Below are 20,547 nucleotides of genomic sequence, written 5' to 3'. Positions count from 1 at the left end.
AGAGGAGACTGATATCTTGACTTCCGCTCCGCTGCATGTAAAGCAAGCATTATTTGGCCCGTCTTCTTGTTCGCCCCCCCACCCTCCCCAATGTTATCTGGGTCGACACTGTGTTTTCATTTTGTTGAACAAATAATACCTTCGGAGGAAGTCATATTTTACTGTAGGGCACGGCGGCCGCTTTAGGACGGCTTGATGTGAGTGGAATGGACATCGTGCAAGCGGCCAGGGAGCTGACAGTAAGCACAAAACATATCGGACAGGCAACAGCAAACAAAGCCCGAGGACGGATGGATGGAAGTCCGATACATGAGCATTAGCCGATCGGAGTATCATGTCACGTCTACTCTCTCATGACAGGGTGATTCTCGTACTCTCAGACACAGAACGATACAGGATGTTATTTATTTTGAAGCCTCTCATTAAGAGCAGATCTCTTCCTTTGAGTGTAGAGGATAATTACATTATCCAGAGATCCATTATGCCACTGAGAGAAAGGCACCGCAGGTAGTTTCCCCTTTTAGTGCTATTATAGAAGCTAAACTTTCCACAAATGTTGCATCACAGTTTTTTTTCTGTGACTTTAATGTGCAAATAAAGTAATATCTGGTTAAATTTGCATTATTTGGATTGATGGACAGGGAGGATTTATTATAAAAAAAAAACAGCAGAACTCTGTCTTTATAAATATGTATCGACAAGAGAGTACATAATGAGACATTTTTAAAGGAACAAAAATAGCAACTTTTCAAATGTCGGCAAGTAAAAAGTTCAAGTTGTGATGTGTAGACAGTGGCATTGTGGGGGAAAAATGAAATCCCAGAGGAATAAACAAACAGTAAACACTGAGGAAAAGACACAGATCGAGGGAGGAGAGGCTGAATGCCGTGGATTCGACGCACAGAGGGCAAGGACAGTTTAAAGTTATAATTTATGACATGGATGTTATTGCTTTGCTGTCGCGGTCACTGCTGTGGTGTCTGTGGCGTCAATTATCAACTTATAGTCAAGGCATTTTACCCAAAAGTGTGGTTCAGCCTCGCACAAATTGCAACAGATGTGTCCTAAATATCCTCTGAATGAGAGAGAAAAGTCATATGAAGGTTAAGTTTTGAAAGTCACCGGCCAAAAATGCCTTTTTTTAGTGCCGAAAAGTACAAAAGAAAATCTGACAAATGTTTATTACTCATAAAATATATTATATTGCAAGGAATCACTTGTCGTTTTGACCCAGTTATGCATCTACAGGGTGAAGAATTTCCTTTTGCACATCCACTGAACTGCATCCAACTCCATGTCTCATGTAAAACACAAGTCTCTGGTTGACTGTGGCCAGAACTGAGTCCTTTGTGTTGACATCAGACAAGAGGACATGCATGAATCAGGTTTTTGCACTGGGAAATTTTGGCATCGCCACTTGGATATTTTAAGACTTTTGATATGTTGTACGTGACATATTTATGAGATGAGAACAGCTGAAAGAGTTTCTGTTGCAATCTGTGTGAGATCATGTCTCATGATACCTGTACTTAACAGCGCGGCCTGTATCCCGGAGTTTTCTTTCTGTGTTCGGGCTGTGGTGGGTGATTATAACTGTTCACACCAACCAGAGTACCTCCTTACTGTTGTAGGAAATTGAAAAGCAGAGAGTTTAAATAGTCTCTTGCGAGAGCGAAGCTGAAAGTGACAATTAGTTCACCATTTTACTTATAGAATATAAATAGAAACATTTCTACAACTAAAAGGTTCCTTCAGCCTGTTTCCACTACGGTCTATGGACCAGTGAAGATTAGACAAACCAGTTCACTGACATATGAAAAACCTACTCAACAATGACGATGCCATATGAAGCCACAGACAGGGATCATTATTTTATACTGATGGTTAATAAGGCCTCGAATTTATCATTGTTCTATCTGCTGTAACCTTTCTGTGTCTGTTTCTGTGTTTTGTGTGGCCGAGATAAAATGTACTTGACCAATCAGAAACATTCAGCACTGCAAGCCCCACCCCCAAAGTTCCTGCACTTTTGGAAAGTACCAGCCCATGAGAAGGAACTTTCTGGGGTGTAAAATCATAAGCCAAGGCCCATAAACACAAACAAAAAAAAACTTTTTTTTTTTTACCCTGGTCCCTGCAGTAGCAAACGCACTGAGTTTATCCAGAGGTTCCTGTGCTGTTATCTAGGGCTGCAACTAACAATTGTTTTCATAGTTGATTAATTAGTCGATTATCTTCTCGATTTATAGTTGTTGGTTGTAAAATGTCAGACAATGGTGTGTTTTGTTTGACTCATACAGAAAGAAGAAGAAAACAGAAAATATTCACATTTAAGATGCTGGAATCAGTGAATTTCAACTTTTTTTTCTCTTAAAAAATTACTCAAACCAAACAGTTGTTGCAGCTCTACTGTTGTCACTAGAGGACAGGATGTGGTTTAAGAGAGCATCTTTGGTCTGCAGATGTTGCAGCATGTCTGCGTGAAAGGACAGAAAAACAGAGAAAACGTGTTCTGAAACTACCTTTCCGACATACTGCATGTCTGTCCCGGTGTACTCCTCCAACAAAAAGAACTGGTTCCACATCCACCCTCGTTTGGAGCGCCTGAGAGGAACTCCATTGGCGTCCTGTCCCGTCAGCCCCGTGGACCCCCTCCGCCCCCCTGTAGTCCTCCGCAGGGCCCTGAGGCCGTACCCCGGAGAGGTGAGGTGAGCCATGGCCCACAGCGCCATCAGCACGCAGACTTTCCTTCTATCCATATCCACACCACCACCGCAGCCCTTCTGTCTTCCTCTCCCCCCCTTCAGCGGTCTGGGTCCTAGTGGTCTTTGGTCAGAGTATCGGATCAGTCCTCATGCTGTAATCTACTGAAGCAGGAACGGCTCCTCACACTCACATGGGGCGGCGGACTGCAACCTGGAACATTTACACAGAAAAACAGAGTGTCAATACTGGGAGGGGAGGCGGCAATTTGTTATCGCACAAGCTCTCGTTTCGTTTCATAACCTGCAGTCGAGAGCAGCTCGGTGGAGTTCCCGGCTTTTCCAAGACGCAGTACTTTTAAAATTGAGTTGAGAACAAGTGCAGATGGGGAGTGACGAGAACAACAAAAAAACAAAAGACTCTTCGAGATGTCTTTCCAAGTAAGTGTTTCAAGTGTTTTGCAAAAAATGAAGAGATAAAGAAGTGGAATTAAAGGATAATTACTTATAGTTAAATCATAGCATTAAAATAATTAAACCACAAACAAAACAACATAAACAAGGACTGAAAAATATAAATGACAAAAAACTGCAAGACTGTTTTAATGAGATCACTTGACCTTGTTCTATAACAAAAAGTTATTTCCACTCTGAAATCTTTTGCTTTTCTTTATGTTTTCTTTTCCTGTACATCCTTTGTTTACAGTTTCTCTCTCAAACATACTGCAGGTGGTTTCTCTGCTGCATTAGTATCCACTTACTTTACAAAATGAAGTAAAGATGCTGGAATGAGGCTCTGAGGTGACCCCTGACATAAAGCAATTACTCGATAAAGCCGCAGAAAACGTTGCCAAGATCCAAGAGCGAATGCACAAATTATCAAATGAAAACATCAGCGCTTGATGCTCTCTGATTTCTAATTTGTTATTTTGATTTGCAGAGCTGTGCTTTAGGTTTAGGTGTCTCATTTCAGCCTGGTATCACGCCAAAGCGCGTAACACACTGTGCACTTTTCACGCCCGAGCAAGACAACATGTGACTCTGAGAATGCTTTGGCATGATACTGCTGTAAATTTAGTAATGAGAAATATGCAATGTCTGGTTACACTTTCAAAATAAAACTGATTAGACTTTCAAAATATGTGCATCATTATATACCAGTATTGAGGATAAGAAAGGAAAATAAAGAAGGATAAAAGAAAGAAAGCAAAACATTTGCAATGTCTGTGTAGTCTTTCAAAATGAAGCTTGCTGAGAAACATCTGCGAGATCCAGTTAGACTTTCAAAATAAAACCTGCTGAGAAGGATTTACTTTGTCTGGTTAGACCTTCAAAATAAAGCTAGCTGAGAAACAGTCCTGTATTTCATCTTACACATATAACAAATATACAACACCCAGTTAGACTTTCAAAATAAAGCTTGCTGGGAAATATTTGCAGCATTGCAGTCTTCATTACTATGTTCATCCTTCTCTCCCATCTTTATCCCCCCTGCTGGCACTACACCTTCAAACATGCATGTACTTTTCATGTCTAGGTGAAAAAAAAAAAGGTGACACTGATCCTGTATCCTCTAATGGATCAGCACGTGTACTGCACACAGACTGACTTCCCATATAGCGCTGAAATGATTAGTGGACTAATCAGTCAGTCCTTTATCAAACAAACATGGTAAATTGCTGTGGATGCAGCATTTAACATACATTATATTTATGATTTTTATTATTTTGGGATCTAATTGAAGATTTTACCTTGTGTATTTTCGCTATTTTCTAAACTAAATGATTAACTAAATAATTATAAATAGATCAATCAATAATCAAAATGTTAGTTCAAAGCCTTTTCCCAGGCAGATACATCTGCAGAAGATCTGTATGATACACATTGAGATGCAAAGGCAGGAGACACAGCGTAATAAAGTACATGATAAAAGCGGTGTGGAGAGCAGACTTGAAATCTGTAATATGATTGACTTTTCTGCCGCCACACATACACACACATTCCCATCCACACAAGCCCTGACATTCATTCATGCGCACACACGCACTGTATGTTGAACGTCAGTCATCTGATTGATGGGCAGGCTGAGTGCTGCCTAACCTGATAAATATCAGATTAGAAATATTACACATCAATGTATGGGCTTACATCTTGTACAGCATGTGTAGAGCTACTTTATCTGCATTAAGCCCCTGAATCAACATCTAATAGAGTGCAAGGCTCTATGTGGAGCAGTCCGTTCTATCTTTTTAAACAATCTGCTTCGGCACACTTTGTTATCAGACCCAGCAGAATGCCAATGGAGACCCTGGGCAATGTCAACCCCAGTTTATTACCTTAAGATCAGTGTAAAGATACCGAACAAAATGACTGTTTGCAAACCACAGAGAAGGGCCTTGATGTGGGTAGTGGAAATATCTCCGCTCTCCGTCTCTCAATCATTTCTCCCACCCATCCCCTCTTTTCCTCTTTCTGTGTGCGCCATCCTCCGAAGGCCAGAGCAGAATGCGCTGGCAAATGTGAGAAGGAAACGGAACAAGAGGAACAGCGCAAGACGGAGGTGGTGGAGGAGGAGGAGGAGGAGGAGGAGGGGTGGCGGGGAGAGAGAAGAGAAAGAAGGCCATGTATTCTGCTTTTGTTCTCATTATTCCTCCCCGGCTGGGCGATATCCAGGCCGCCAGTGTTCCTCGGCTGGGGTTTGGTAGGAGGGTTATCAGCGGGTCCGCTGGGGAGCGTCTGCATCGTTCCTCCGTATCGCACGTTCTCAGAAGGCGGGTGGAGGCAGCGGGGGCAAGGAGGGAGGGTGCCGTCTAGCCCCCCAATGTATGGCAGGTCTGGTCGGCTTCCCTCGCACAGTATGTTAGGGAATGAGGAAACGATGTCTCTGGACATGAATTAAGTACCCTGACCTGCATGCAGAAGTGGAGCCAGACAGACTGAAGGCAGTGAGGGAAATGGAGCGAGAGAAGAGGAGTGCGAGGAAAGGTGCCGGCTAAAGGGGAGTGGAGGCTGTCACAATCCCACAAATTTGTCTCGGATACCGGCGCTAAGTTTAGTATCTGAGAATCTGATACCGCAGGAATAAAGAAAAACCATCAAACAATGTCAGAGAACAACCGCTGAGCTTTATACAAACAGATGTCTCGCCACATCGACGGGGACAGCTTTATAGCAACTTCTGTACAGGGGTTTTGATGTCGGCTGGGTGTCTTTGTTGGCCCGATAAACAAAATACAGTTGCTGCATATTTCACTTCTGTGCCAGTCTGTCAAAGCTGTTTGGGGCAAAGAAAGATTTGGTTCAAAACATAATGGAGAGTTTGATATAGTTGTGTGTTTTCAGCTATTTTGCTCTCTCTGTTCCGCTGGCACATAAAGACAGTTTGACTATCTTGTTTACTTTCACTCCTACAAGCCCATCCCAAAGTTCTCCAAGGGCACAGATTCCAACGTCATGCAAGAACGCCCGATTGTGAACCGCTTTTTTTTATTAACAAAGCTGCGGTGTATCTTTCTTTGCAACAGTTTATGCAGTTTACCTGGTAAAGAGAGGAGTCTCACAGTGAGCTTCAAAACACTGTTAGCTGACTAGCAAGAAAGCAAACTTTTTTCTATTGTGTAAAGCAAATTTTAAAAGTTAAAAAAATGTTTTGCACACATTAGAAAAGAGAAGAGAAAAGAAACAGATAAGACAATGTATAAAACACACAAAGAGTATAAAGTTATGTAAAGAGAAAAACTATGAAAACACAGGACAGATAGTAGCCTAGGATGCTAGCTTGTTAACTTGCTAGTTAGCACACTCACTTTTTGCATTAACTTACAGAACTCTTGACTTGTATAAGATGACATATAAACACAATACTAACACAATATGTGAAGTTATTAAAAAGGAGGAGAAGAACACAGTTGTCTAGCAGCATGCTAGCTTGCTAGTTAGCACACTGACTTTTGGTATTGTTTACATCTTAAACTATAAACTACAATATATCAAGTTATATAAAGGAAAGAAAAGAACAAAGAAAACAAAACAGTTGTCCAATAGCATGCAAGCTTGTTGACTTGCTAATTAGCACACTGACACTTTTTGTAGCCTGTTGTTTACAAGTACAGACAAGGCAATATAGCCTAGATTTACCAGTCAAAGTGTATAAACCATAATATATGAAGTTATATAAAAAAAGAAATAACAGAGAAAAGAGGAAAATGTTCTAGCAGCATGCTAGCTTGTTCACTTGTTAATTAGCACACTGACTTTTCATATTGTTTACTGCTTGCAGAACACCTGGTTTGTATATAGACAAGACAATATGGCCTAATAAGCAAAGTGTACAAACCATAATATATGAAGTTATATAAAAGAAGAAAAACAAAAACAAGACAGTTGAATAGCATGTGAACTTGCTCACTTGCTAGTTAGCACACTGACTTTTTGTAGCCTATTTCTTACATCTTATAGAACACTTGTATATAGACAAGACAATATATAAAGCACAAAAAGTGTTGCCTATAAACTATAAAGAATGAAGTTATAAAAGAAAGGGAAAAAAACAAAGAAAACAAGGCAGCTGTCTAACAGCATAGCTTGTTTACCTGTTAATTAGCAAACTGACCTTTTTGTTTACAACTTACAAACACTTGACTTGTAACCTATGTAGAGTTTTTATTTGTTGCTGCTTCTCATATTTATTTATATATATTTAAATATACGCCTTTTCCCCCCACATTCTTGTGTACACAACAGTCCAGTGTATTCTTTATCCTCATTTGTTCAGCTTTGCTGTCCTTGTTCTGAGCTGTTATGTCTATTCCTGTTATGATGCCCGTGCCCACGGCCACACATTGAAAGGTTAAGGATTCACACACTCACCCACGTCATTACACCACATGTTCACTTACTTTCATTTGCACTTAAATTACATAAAACACATCTGTTTGTTCGCTTTGGAATTTGTTTATTAGTCAATTTGACTATACAGAGTTTTCTAGATGAAGCACACACATTTAGTTTATATGGTTTTATAATGTTGCTTGTTGCTTTTAGAAAGTTTTACTGATTTATTTGTCTCATAAGGGCTACAACTAATGATTTTTTGGATCTTTTTGTCACTCAGGACCCAAAGATATTCAGTTTACAGTTAAAAAACAAGGGAAAACAGCAGACTCTTGCATTTAAGAGGTTGAAGATTTAGAATATCCATTATTTTTGCTTGATATATCGCCTAAAACAATAAATTGATTATAAAAAAACAATTGCAAATCAGTTTTCTATTGTTCTTGTTTCGGCTGTTCCCCAGTTAGAGGTCGCCACAGCGGATCATCTGTCCACAGAGCTATTGTCTCCGTGACAAACTGGGCTCCACCCAACACAGATGGGACTCTGATTTTTTATGATCCACATATTTGATTTGGCATATTTTTTACGCCGGATGCCCTCCCTGATGCAACCCTCCCCATTTATCCGGGCTTGGGACCGGCGTGGGACAGGCATTAGCAATGCGTCCCCAGTGGCTGGGGAGCAATCCATCTTCAGTTCATTTACCTTTGTACAACTTCTGAGTCAAGTATCGACAATTTTGGCCTTTCAAGAAAAAGTAGCCACCTCTTTAGTGCACTGCTGCCAGCTGTTTAAGTTGCTTTAGTGCCAAAAAAATCAGTATAGCTGCTGCTATTGTTTATGCATTGCACCCGTCCTTGAGAATTCCCACCAAAAACATCTGATTGATACCAGCACTTTCATTCCAATTTTTGGTGAACACAATTCTGTAAAGATTTATGTGTGTGTGTGTGTGTGTGTGTGTATGTGGTATGTGTAATTTACAACTTACAATTTTATAATCATCTTAGCTTTAAAATCTAGTTTTTAAGAAAATGTTTGCCCTTGAAAGTTGTGTCAACTTCATCAGATTTTTTGTAAAAACATGATTTAATCAGGCATCACAAGGTTTGGTTATTCTCTGAACTCCCCTCTCTCACTTACTAGTTTTGATAGTAACCTTTCTATTTTTCGACAAATTCATGATCTATGAACCATCAAATGTGTCTCAACCATAATATGTCAGTTCTGTAGCCCTTCTAAATCAAAGGTAAATGAAAAAATATGGTTTGAAAAGGTGTATTTTGATTTGCATTAAGAGAACTCTTAGCAGCTTTTGAAAAAGCTGCTCACTATGATTATGATGTGAAACCAAAAAATCTAACGTTTACTGCATCAGATTTTCCATCTGACAGAGCTGATGACTACATTTAATAAAAAGACTGACCTGTTACAAGGTCTGATAGCCATGAGTTTGATGTTTTAAAACATATTTTCACAGAATAACTGAAGAGTAAAAATCAAAATCCCCTCGAGAGTGGATGATTGCACGTCCATGTGCAGCTTTAAGGGATGATTTTAGAGATTATCAGCCAAGCAAAAGTCAAACTGCCTTCCCGAACTTCTGCTACTCTTTAAACAAAAATTCCAACTTCTGATGTTTGCTCATGCCCTCTAGATGTGATGGCGAAGTGGACTTTCAGCATTTCACTTGCTGAAAAGTTTTGGATATCAGATGCAGTTATCGTGACAACACTGAGGGGCAAACGGGGATAGAGGGAGTGAAGGAGAGGTAGAAACGTCCTGTCAGAGCAGCGTCAGCAGTCAGGCTGGGAGACTGGCCCATCCATTACGCTACCTGTCTTCCAGAGGCAGCCAAGGCATGCCCTGCTTTCCCCTTATGAGGCAAATTGCGAGCGGTTGAAGCTGGGGGTTAGGTCCCCTTATTCTCTTTTCCCTCATGCGTTGCAGTTTATAGCTCTCCCCCACCCTTCAACTCACATCCACCCTCCCCCTTCCTGCCCCAACATCCCCAGCCCCATCCCCCCTCCCCGCCTCCTCTGCCTACTTTGCTTGCATAGGCCTGAGCTGATATGCATTATCGCTGGGCTTTTCGCTGAAAGCCAGTCACTTTGCATGTGTCCTCTGCCTGGCTCAGCACGAGCAAAGGGGGGAAAAAAAAAAAAGACTCCCGGGTCAACAGTGCGTGTGCTGATGGAGGCAGGTGAAAGTGAGATGGACTGTCAGCCTTCTTAATAACACCCGTGGAGAAATAGTCTCTCAGACCACCAGAGTCTGCTTCCTCTAAGCCACAACTCTCATGGCAGAAGCTCTGTTTCCGATCCAAATTTGCTAGATGACTGGATGGTTATTCCCTGCTTCCTCTCCCCCTCTATCTAGTATTTCCCATTTTATTTCCCACCCCCAACTCCCAGCGCACTCGACTTTATGAATTTACTTAATTGACGCTGGTGAGGAGCATGTGGGACTTTGAGCTATTGATTTGCTGTAGGCTTCGGCGTAGTTGGAAATACCAGTCGGTCTCTGGGGTAGACTCATGAAGCTTTCTACCTCGAGTCCCCCAGCACTGGGAAGCCGGCCTTTTCAATAGATTTCTTCATAATGTCACCGTGGAAAGCTAATGCTTTCACTGTATGGAGGGCTCCGCCGTCCCCAAGGAGCGTTCGCCCCTTGACCACATTTGTCATACCCTGGAAGCCATATTGTACAGCTCCCTGCCCTGATAATTCTCTTGACAAGGGACCACGACCAGGAGTAAGTCAGCTAAAGCTTTATTTTGCCATGTCAAAAAATGTCACAGTGGGTTAAGAACGCTATAGTGTCACATGTAGCCCAGTGGCTACGACAAAGTGCCTGCCTCTTTACATTTGTACTGTATGAGAGTGACGTTGAAAAAAAGCTGCAGGGTGACTTAAAGGGAATTGCTGATTTCTTGCTACTTGGGAGTGCTTGTCTTTGCTTCTACTGGAACCAAGTAAATTAGTCAGATTAATAATGATGATAATGTGACAATGTCACTAAGATGAAGTCAGATAGGTCAAGAACATGAGGAGCCAGTTGGTCTGTAAACTAAACCCCCGCTTAGCCAAACTAAACAGAAATATAGATGTTCTGATACTATTTTTTTCCTTCTTGATACAGATTCAGATACCAGAGCCTAGTGTAGGCTAATAAATGATGTATAATCAATTTGGTGCATGGAGTCGTACCCATAGATACACAATCCAACATTTTAGGCAGTATCAGAGGCATTTCCACTACCGACATTAGAGCAACCCTAATTGGAAGAGAAAAATGGTCAGTTGAAAACACCCGTCACAGTTTACAGACTGACATCCCGGATCAACTTTGAGCTACTGTACTTACTGTTAGATTCATCAGGCTACCTTACATCCTGAGTGCACTGATGTAGACTGAAGTTTTAAAAGCGTGAATCCACAGATCAAGTCATTTCTCTTCAAATCATGAAACAACAAAAAGTTAACTCTATTTATTCTCAGCAGGATATCGCTTAATTCTCCAGATTCACTTTGTCTGAATCAATCGAGATGCAGGAGATAAACATGAAGAAATAACACTACGTTACTGAGCTCCAGTTGGAAGAAATGACACCAAAGATAATTTTGTACAAAAAACTACGAGACTTTCAACAAAAAAGAACAGAAAGTAGAGGCTAGTATTAACATAGTTAGCAAGCAAAAGCTTAAGTAATGTTAGCTCAACAGCTAAGTAACTCACTACTAGATTATGACTTGTTTAAATAAAACAAATATATCCTTTATTTAAACAGGTAAAAGCCTCAGTGAGATTACAAGATCGTGTTCAAGAGTGACCTGGCCGAGAGGGCAACGTTAGACGTTGCTTCAAGTTACAACAATGAATACAAACAGACAAATAAAACTGTCACACAAAACAACAGAGTGAACCACAGAATCCCATTAATATGGAACACAGGGTCAAGGACAAAAACAATTATGACGCAGGTACAATTTCTAAAATGAGTAATGATATTGATCAAGGGAGATATTTTTTAGATTCCTCAAAATGGACTTGAATCCCCCCGTATTGATCAGCTCTGGAGGACTTTAAGAAACAAGTTTAGGACTCAGGACTTGACTTCAGACATATTTATGACTTGCAAAACAATGACTTGGTCCCAAATCTGGTTTCCAGATCTCAACAACAATGCAGTTCCTCTGCAGCTGTATTAAACAGAGATTTTGCCTAACATCTTTGAAAACAAAAGTCCACTTTAATGTGTATAGCCCAGATAGAAAGTGAATTTAATTTGTAGGACTATCTGAAGGGAATAAAAGAACAACAAGCACATATCAGCCTCTGAGTCAGAAAACAGCTCTTGACGGATCACCCATTTGCAAACAGACCTATTCATATGATAACGGCATGCTAATTCAGCAGTCATTATTGGGTCATTATGAGGCGACGTGTGAAAACCCCTAGTCTCAGTCCTGTAAACAAGAGGTAGGAGGGGACAGACAGTGAGGAGGGGCACTATTAACGGTGCGTTCACACCTACTTCATCAATATTCAATAGTGCCACTCCAAAGTTCCCCCTAAACCCTGAACACGACATGAAATTTCTGAATGATTCAATCACTTATATGTGGCCACCACCTGTGTTCATAAGGTTCAGATGTTCAAATGTGTTTTTTTAACAATATCTCATGATTTAAGCAAAAAAAAGCACTTAGGCATTTCAGACTACCTCAAAAGATGCTGACAGCTCTCAGAGTTAACTCTAATGTCACCAAAAACCAGTGAAAATGTCAGACAAGACTACAAACCTGAGCTGTAATAAACCCGACTTTCCCTTTAAAGGAACAGAAACTGAAGCAAGACGGTGCAACCATGACAGCGACGGCGCGTGTTCTTGTTCACAGCCGTCTTCCTCGAGCGCCAAGTCGCTGTAGGTGATTTTAGAAAAAGAGCCACAGGTCTCGTCTTTCCCTGTTCGCTTTCTCCGGGAGCACCGTCGTCATAATGAAGGTGTGTAATAGAACATGACACCATAATTATATTCTCCCAGTTAAGAGGCAGTGTTTACAACAAGCACAAGGCTGCCTTTATTTTCTCCCTCCTTACGACACACACACACACACACACACACACACACACACTTGCTCTCCTCTTTGTCTCGCGCTCTCGCCTGCCCCGTCTTCGCTCTCATATCATGTGCCATTTAATTGCGTTAAAAAAAATGCTTGATGAAAAAATGAAAAAAGTAAATTGCTTTAAATTGCCTGTCACAGATTGTGTGGAGTCGCCATAGAGCAATAAGACTTGTGCATTGTGTTGGGTGCTGGGGTAAGCAAGATTAATGTGTCTGCTGCCAATTTTCGAATGCCCCGTGATTCTACGCTCAAAGAATTGCCTGGGATAACATTTTGAATCAGAACAATTAGCTATTAAATGTATCTATTGGTTTTATCGAACACAGGACGGCGAGGATAGAGACAGGGACACAGAGAGTCACACAAATGCATTCGTCAATACATATTGGATCTGGCCAGCTAATGGCCTTTCCAGTGCACATGTGCTGTTGCACACAATGGGCCTGGATGGCATTTTAGCCTAATCTAGACTTGGGAGTGACCTCTTAGAGTAGGTCTGCTCCTCTTCTCTCCTCCTTACCTTCTTCTCCCACTTTCTCCTCCTGTTTTTTTTTTTCTCCCCCCTAACGAGGGATATGAGCGACACGGCAAAGCACCCTATCGCGCCCGTTGAGCCGAAGACTTCCACAGCAACCCAGAAAGAGCCCCGGGGGTGCAATTAAAAGTGAGAGAGGAGAATGTCAGCCAGGGCGACGAGTGAGGGAGAAGAGACGGGGGTGAGGGGATAGAGGAGGAGGAGGAGGAGGAGGAGGAAGAGGAGGGTTGGCCACTGGTGCCACAGGTAACATGGTCATGTTACAATCCACAGAGGAGACCCTTAAAGGCTGCTAATGTGTGGAGGTGTCAGCAGCAGGTTGTTCCACCATCTCTGCTCCCTTTGGCCTTCTTTTTCGCTTCTTCCTCCTCCCTACACTCTTAGAAATAAAGGCGCTAACTAGAACCAGAGAGGTTTTCACCCAGAACCCCGCCTCAGGCCTTTTCCACCATCATGGAACCAGCCCAGTTTTGGTTCAAGCACCTAATTTTGAACCGTTGAGCATTTCCACCAAAAATAGACCAGCTTAGAACCTGAAAGGTTGGTTCTACTCAGAACTGGTGAAAATGCAGGCTGGTTCGCTGGGTAGCACCAAGGTTCCAAGAATCTTGAACAGAACCAGTTCAAGATCCAGAACTTGTTTGGTGGAGAAAGGCCCTGGGATTCTACCAAGAACACTTTTATATTCCAAGCATTTCATTTAGAACCCACGCAAAGTGCTTTTCCACTAAAATACCTCTGGTTCTTGAACCAGTTCTATTCAAGATTCTAGGAACCTTGGTACCAACCTGTGTTTCCTTCTATTTTGAGCGGAACCAATGTCACCCAGGATGTCATCAACAGAGAGCGCTGCACAATGCACAACAACCTGTAGAACATGACATGCCCAATCTGGTTCCCAAGAAAAATCTATTGTTTGGTCCTAGCTGAGAACCATCTATGTGGGTTCAAAGTTTGGTGGTTGAACCATAGTGGTGGCCAAGACAGAGAATCATTATATGGTGTAATGGATCCACCTAGAACCCTGTCTGGGGGTTCTATCCACCTGAAAAGAGTTTAATCTCAAACCCAATCACAGGGTTCCACCAAGAAGCCCTTATACTTCAAGGGTTTTATAAAGAACCCACCAAGGGGTTCTACCAAGAATCCTTTTATATTCCAAGGATTTTACCTCGAACTCACCAAGGAGGATATAAAAATAGCCTTTTTATAAGAGTTTCAACTATAACACCATTGTCTTCCGGAGGTTCTACAAAGAACCACATTGTATTCTACAGATGAGGCAAAAACACAAGACCACAAGTAAACTTAACCCTTTGAAACATGGGTAAACATTTGAGTATTCTCAACAGTTAAGGAACAATCTTAAAGCCCTTTCTCCAAAAATGGGTTTCACAGAAGCAAATGGTTCTGGGTAGAGCCTCAGCCATTTTGGAACCCGTATTTCTAAGGGTGTACTCCTCTTTCTGGCCTCGCTTCAGACTCAGTTTGTTAAGAGGTGCCATTCACAATCCATGTGATGCTGCTCACTAGAGAAATTTACAGATAAATCCCACGTGTGAATTGGGAAACAGAACGTTCGACCCAAATCTGGGGCTCTCCATTTGTCTTATCGCCCATGTGGGTTAGTGGTTCACAACCGAAGCTCCCGCTGGCAAATTATCAAAAACCGAGTAGCTGGATGAACTTTTGCTCTCAGAATGTAGAAAAACAAGCCTTGTGTCTCTCGTCCTTGCAGCAAAAATGGACACACATGCGACCAAAGAGAAAAAAAAAATTCCCTCAGAAGCCTGTCAATATATATTGATCTTTTGTTTAGCTGAGAAACAGCGTCTAGACACACTGTCGCATTGTCTTGAAAATAACTTCACCCCACTCAAGTCTGACATACAGACGCACACGCCTCACAGATTAAGGCAAGGAAATTGATCACTAAAAGGAGATTTCAGACAGATGGGGGATATTACCACAAAGGAAAATACAAAATGTCTACGGATCGAGGAGGGCAAAATCATCATCATGAAATGCTGCCGAATAAACAGCTGAAAATCCCCAGTCAAATTGGAATGCAAAGCTGAAGGGAAATTCCTGACTGAATGTCAGCACTGTAGTGCAAAACACCAGAGTCGAAAATTAGGATTCAACCTACAACGCTGGAATAGCATCAAGATTTAGTTAACGGCTCTCTAAGTCCCCTTTCTGCCTCTAAATAGCACATTAGGTTTCACTCCGAGGTGTGTTACCAACATTTCAACTTAGTCTTAACGATATCATTAAAGGATGGTATTGGATGTTTATCTGCATCTACCACTCCACTGATATGTCTGAGGAAATACTGAGAAATAAACTTCAGGCAACAAGAAGGACACAGACTGTAAGGCTTTGATACGAAACTCTCAAAGTGTCCACTACAAGCTCACCACTCTAGATAACAAGGGAAAAGAAAAATGGGGAAAAAAAGATTTTGCAATTAATAGATCAGCAGAGGACTGGAAGGGCTCCTTAAACGGAAATCTTAAAACGTCACGATCCAAATGCTGTGGGGAATTTGATGGAAAGTGTTAACACCCTTTTGGGAAGAGGCTGGGAAAAGCTTAATGAATGAATCTTTGAGTTAAATAAACATCTGAAACCCGAAAGTTACTTGATAATAAACACTACTGACATGCATCTCTTCAGCATGCTGCAGTTTTTTAAGTATTTTTTTTATTACTGTTGCTCCTTTGTGGTTGAGTTTGTGTCATTTAATTTCAAATTTCAGTTTGCATCCATGTCTGTCCAGACTCATATAATGCATGTAGTGGAGAAGGAATTTAATAAAAGGAATTAAGTGTATTTTTATCACTGTACTGACACGTATGATTGCACTGAGAAACTTGCGGTCTTCTCACACAGAGAGCTGATAGAGAGCTGAACATTATGATGTCACTGTGAAGTTGACCTTTGACCTTTTCAATTGAAAAACAGGCATCAGTTCATCACTGACACATGCACACATTTGGTGTGTGAATTCTTGAGTCATGGACAAAAAAAAAGTCACAGTGACCTTGACCTTTGACCCTTTGACCACCAAATTCCAATCAGAGTCCAAGTGGACATTTGTGCCAAATCTGAAGCAACTCCCTCATTACAGCTGCAATAAATCGCCAGCTTTTTAAATAATCAGTCTGTGTATTTTTTAAGAAACAACAGTCAAAATTCTCTGATTCCAGCTTCTTAAATACAAATATTTTCTGGTTTCTTTACTCCTCTATGACAGTAGACTGAATGTTTTTGAGTTGTAGACAAAGCAAGACATTTGAGGGCATCATATCTGTTCATTTTTGGATATTTTCTGGACCAAACAACCGATCGATTAACTGAGAAACAATCAATAGTCGCAGCCCGAGGATACGGCTGTAAAAACTACTCAGCAGGGGCTGATACAGGCAAAATTCAGGAATCCTTATCAGGAAGGAAAAAGCTGTATCGGAACATCTTTATTATATGATTTAAAATATGTACGGTAAGATATGCTCTGTCTAGATGATTAAACACATGCTTACTTCTCAATGGAATTTTTAAGCCAGGAGAAATATCCTTCAGCAAAATCCATTTTAATGAAGCTGAGACAAAAACACTGACTAAAATTAGACAAATTCCACTGAACTGAAGTGAGCTCCACTGACTAAATCCTGACAAAAACAAAACAAAAACGTGAGTTTGAACCAGCTACAATATTCAGTGAGCAACTAAAACCGAAGCCAAATTTAAAATTTGTGTCAAAATAAGCACTGCTTGCGACTCCGCCTTCGACTGAATGACAGTAATCCAAACAAATTAGCTCATACTATCCCTGTCAGAGGCAGGGTGGGGGGTGGGGGGGGGTGGTGCCCGTAGCATTCATCCCAGTGCACCGCTCCAGAGCTCACTGCAAACACATTACCTTGCCTCGCTGCCCAAATGCATACCAAATAACCCATATAAATCATACAATCTGGGCCAAGTCAATGAGAGCCCGCTATTTTCCCTTGTTTTCTAGTTATTTCCACTGTGCCATCATTCAGCAGAGCTCGCATCACTCAGTCCGAAGCTCTCTCGCAGCCGTCGCCAGAGTGGCCCAGTTTAGAACCCACAGAGGGCTCCTGAAGTAACCCTTCCTCTAGTGCACTTGATTTTATGTCTCCACAGTCTGGACTAAATTGCGGGTTGCCAGCTCTCTCCGCGCACACACACTGCTCCGTCTTTCAGCTCACTCCCCTTTTCTTTCTCCCTGTTGTCACTTTGACAAAAACAAAGATGGGCTTCTATGAACTTGCACCAGTGTTTATGGCGGTGTTTACCATCGAGCGCCGTGGCAGCTGAGCACCCTCTCAGCACATTATTTTAACTGGTCCCTCCTCTCTGAAGTCACTCCAGATTCTCTTAGTGTATTAGGGCTGCAGCATTTTGTTCCAACGCCGGTGCCAAATAATGACTTTCAGCCCAGAAATATGGTTTTGAACTGTGTCATCATAAACAACACAGACTTTTTTTTTAAGCGAGCAGTTTCTGATTCCACTTCTCAGAATTAATTGACTAAATGGGAGCTTAAAGTCATTATCTCCCCTCGCCAGTTCTCCAATCCTGCGCTAGGGGCTAATAAATGGAGGTTTGATTTCGCTAAATGTCCTCTCGCGAAGATTAATAACGCCTAGTACCCTGGTGGCAAACAGATGTGGTCATCCTTGCCCGACGACGGCTGAACAAACGGGCACGAGACACCCTCGCACGCATAAAGAGCAAAGAAATAATAGCTTAATAGCATTCATCCGGCGACACGTTACCAGATGAGACATCCTCGGTTGTTTGCTTTCCTGTGTGCTCGTGTTTTGTCACCAGCGGGCCGTGTGGTCGAACACAGCTCTCTTCTGAGGGACTGACAATAGCAGCGAGGGGGGGAGGAGGGATGGGGGAGGCTCAATGGAGGGGTCTGCCTGCTTCCTGCTTTCCCCGCTGTGGCCTTTGTGGTAATACACTGGTGGTTATGGGAGCCTTCGTGTCTATGCAAATCAGTGTTTGCTTCCCCAGTGTGTGTGTGTGTATGTGTGTGTGTGTGTGTGTGTGTGTGTGTGTGTGTGTGTGTGTGCCATGTGCAGCCAAGCACGAGAGTCTGTTTTCTGTACATTTAGTCTGAACTGTCTGGAGCAAAAAGCCACAGCTGCATCCATGTAGGAATAATACATCTGTAATCATTAAAACTTCTTATTTCCGTCAACTTGATCAATAATCAATAATGCTGTTTGTACCATAATATAATAGGATTCTTGGTAGAACCCCCTTGGTTGGTCCTAGATAAAACCCTTGGACTATAAGAGTTCTTGGTAGAACCTCCTGGGTGGGTTCTCAGTGAAACCCTTGGAAATGAAAAAGATTCTTGGTAAAAAGTACCTAAGTGTGTTCTAGATGTAACTCTTGGGGTATACAAGGGTTCTTGGTAGAACTCCCTGGGCGTGTTCTTTATAAAAGGGTATAAAATATATATAATATAAAAGGGTTCTTACAACTCACTGGAAGGGTTTTAGATAAAACCCTTGGAATATAAAAAGGTTCTCCACAGAACCCTCTCAGTAGGTTCTAGATGAAAACCCCTGGAATATAAAAAGAACGCCATGGTAGGGTTTTGGATAAAACCCTTGAAATGTAAAAAAAGGTTCTCGGTAGAACCCCCTTGGTGGAATCTTAGTAAAACCCCATGGGTGGGTTCCAGATAAAACTTTTGTATTATGAAAAGGTTCTCTGTAGAACCCCCTGGGTAGGTTCCACATAAAACACTTAGAAAATAAAAAATGTTTTCAGTCGAGCCCCACTGGTGGGTTCTAGGTAAAACCCTTGGAATATGAAAAGGTTCTCAGTAGGACCCCTTGAGTGGGTTCCGGATAAAACTCTTGGACTATGAAAAGGTTCTCAGTAGAACCCCCAGGGTGTGTCCTATGCAAATCAGTGTTTGTTTCCAAAGTGTGTGTGTGTGTGCCGCGTGCAGCCGAGTGCCAGAATCTGTTTTCTGTACATTTAGCCCCGAACAGTCTGGAGCAAAAGGCCACAGCTGCATCAATGTAGGAATAATAGTCACATTAAATCTGGTAATTAAAAGCTGTTATTCCTATATCAATAATGTTGTTTGCCTCTTAATAATATTGCCCTGGCAGAATATTAGATCACACCGCAGCCGCTGCTTTTAAATGAATAGTGCGTCTGTGGAAGCAGATGCATTGATTGGAGTACATAAAGGTCAAACTTGGCGCAGTGAATTGAAAATCAGTGAAGGAGTTGTGTTCCCACGTTTGTCTCAGCCTCCCTGTTGTGACAATTACATGAGAGGGAGCGACGTGGAAGCACATTTCCATTCAGGCGTATATCGACTGTAACAGCAGGTCAGCAGCGAGACAGCTACAAACACAATTGTCACACAACACTAAATAATACATGGAGCTAAAACAAAGACATCACACACCTAAAATATGGCCCTAATAAAAGGCTGCGGCGAGAAAATGTGTTTCCCCCCTCGACTAAGAGTAATGACCTTTCCTCGAAGCCCACCATAAAATAACACGGCGACAGTTAGGAGCACCTGTTTTTACATTATTAATAGCAGAGGGCTTCACGCGCACTCGAAAGCTCGAGATGTGTGCTGATGCTTTGGCTTTTGACTGTTCTCAAATTGGACAAAATTCTCTAAAGCAGCACCCAACTAAACCCACTGAGGCATTCGAGTGTTAAGAAAGCCATTTGTCACAGGCAGGACTTCTGCCAGGGTATGAGCCCGGCCTCGGGATAAAAAACAAATGAAAATAATATGAATTGCATGAACACCATTCAAGAAGAAGCCACACGATTTGTGATGGCATCTGAATCGAAATGCCTTGTATAAATACATATTTCGTTAGCAACGCACTCTTAGAAATAAGGGTTCCAACAGGGTTCTTCCTGACGGGCTGAGCTTCTACTTAGAACAGTTTGTTTCTGAAGAACCCTTTTATGAAGAAAGGGTTTATCAAAGGTTCTTTGTAAGACTAAGGGTTCCATTAAAAACCCGTTTCGTCCAGAACCCTTTTGGGTAGAAAGAATTCTTCATGAACTCTTGAAATCCTTGGAGAACTCTTTGGTCAGGGGTTCACTGTGCCATATTTTAAGAGGTTTCTCAGGAGAACCCCTCGTTGGGTTCTTGATAAAACCCTTGGAATATAAAAAGGTTCTCAGTGATACTCCCTAAGTGGGTTCTAGATAAAACCTTTATAATATGAAAAGACTTTCTGTAGAACCCCCTGAGTGTGTTCTAGATCAAACCCATCTCTATAGAACACCCTACGAATATCAAACGGTT

The 20,547-nt window shown here is 41.7% G+C and overlaps 1 protein-coding gene across 1 annotated transcript in view; it reads right to left on the bottom strand.

Moving 5' to 3' along the window:
- The window catches only part of LOC146307795 (cadherin-6-like), a 118,441-nt gene that overhangs the window by 76,291 nt on the left and 21,603 nt on the right, over positions 1 to 20,547 (bottom strand). Inside the window, exon 2 of the mRNA XM_084746733.1 lies at positions 2,523 to 2,916. Coding sequence (XP_084602859.1) covers positions 2,523 to 2,759 — 237 coding nt within the window. The 5' untranslated portion in view covers positions 2,760 to 2,916. The remainder of the gene's footprint in view (positions 1 to 2,522; positions 2,917 to 20,547) is intronic.

This window comes from Lutjanus erythropterus, chromosome 21, assembly GCF_056507025.1.
Source record: "Lutjanus erythropterus isolate fLutEry1 chromosome 21, fLutEry1.hap2, whole genome shotgun sequence".
In the NCBI taxonomy this organism is placed as follows: Eukaryota; Metazoa; Chordata; class Actinopteri; order Lutjaniformes; family Lutjanidae; genus Lutjanus; species Lutjanus erythropterus.
Note: the sequence above shows the minus strand (reverse complement) of the source record. Positions and strands in the feature narration are given on the sequence as shown.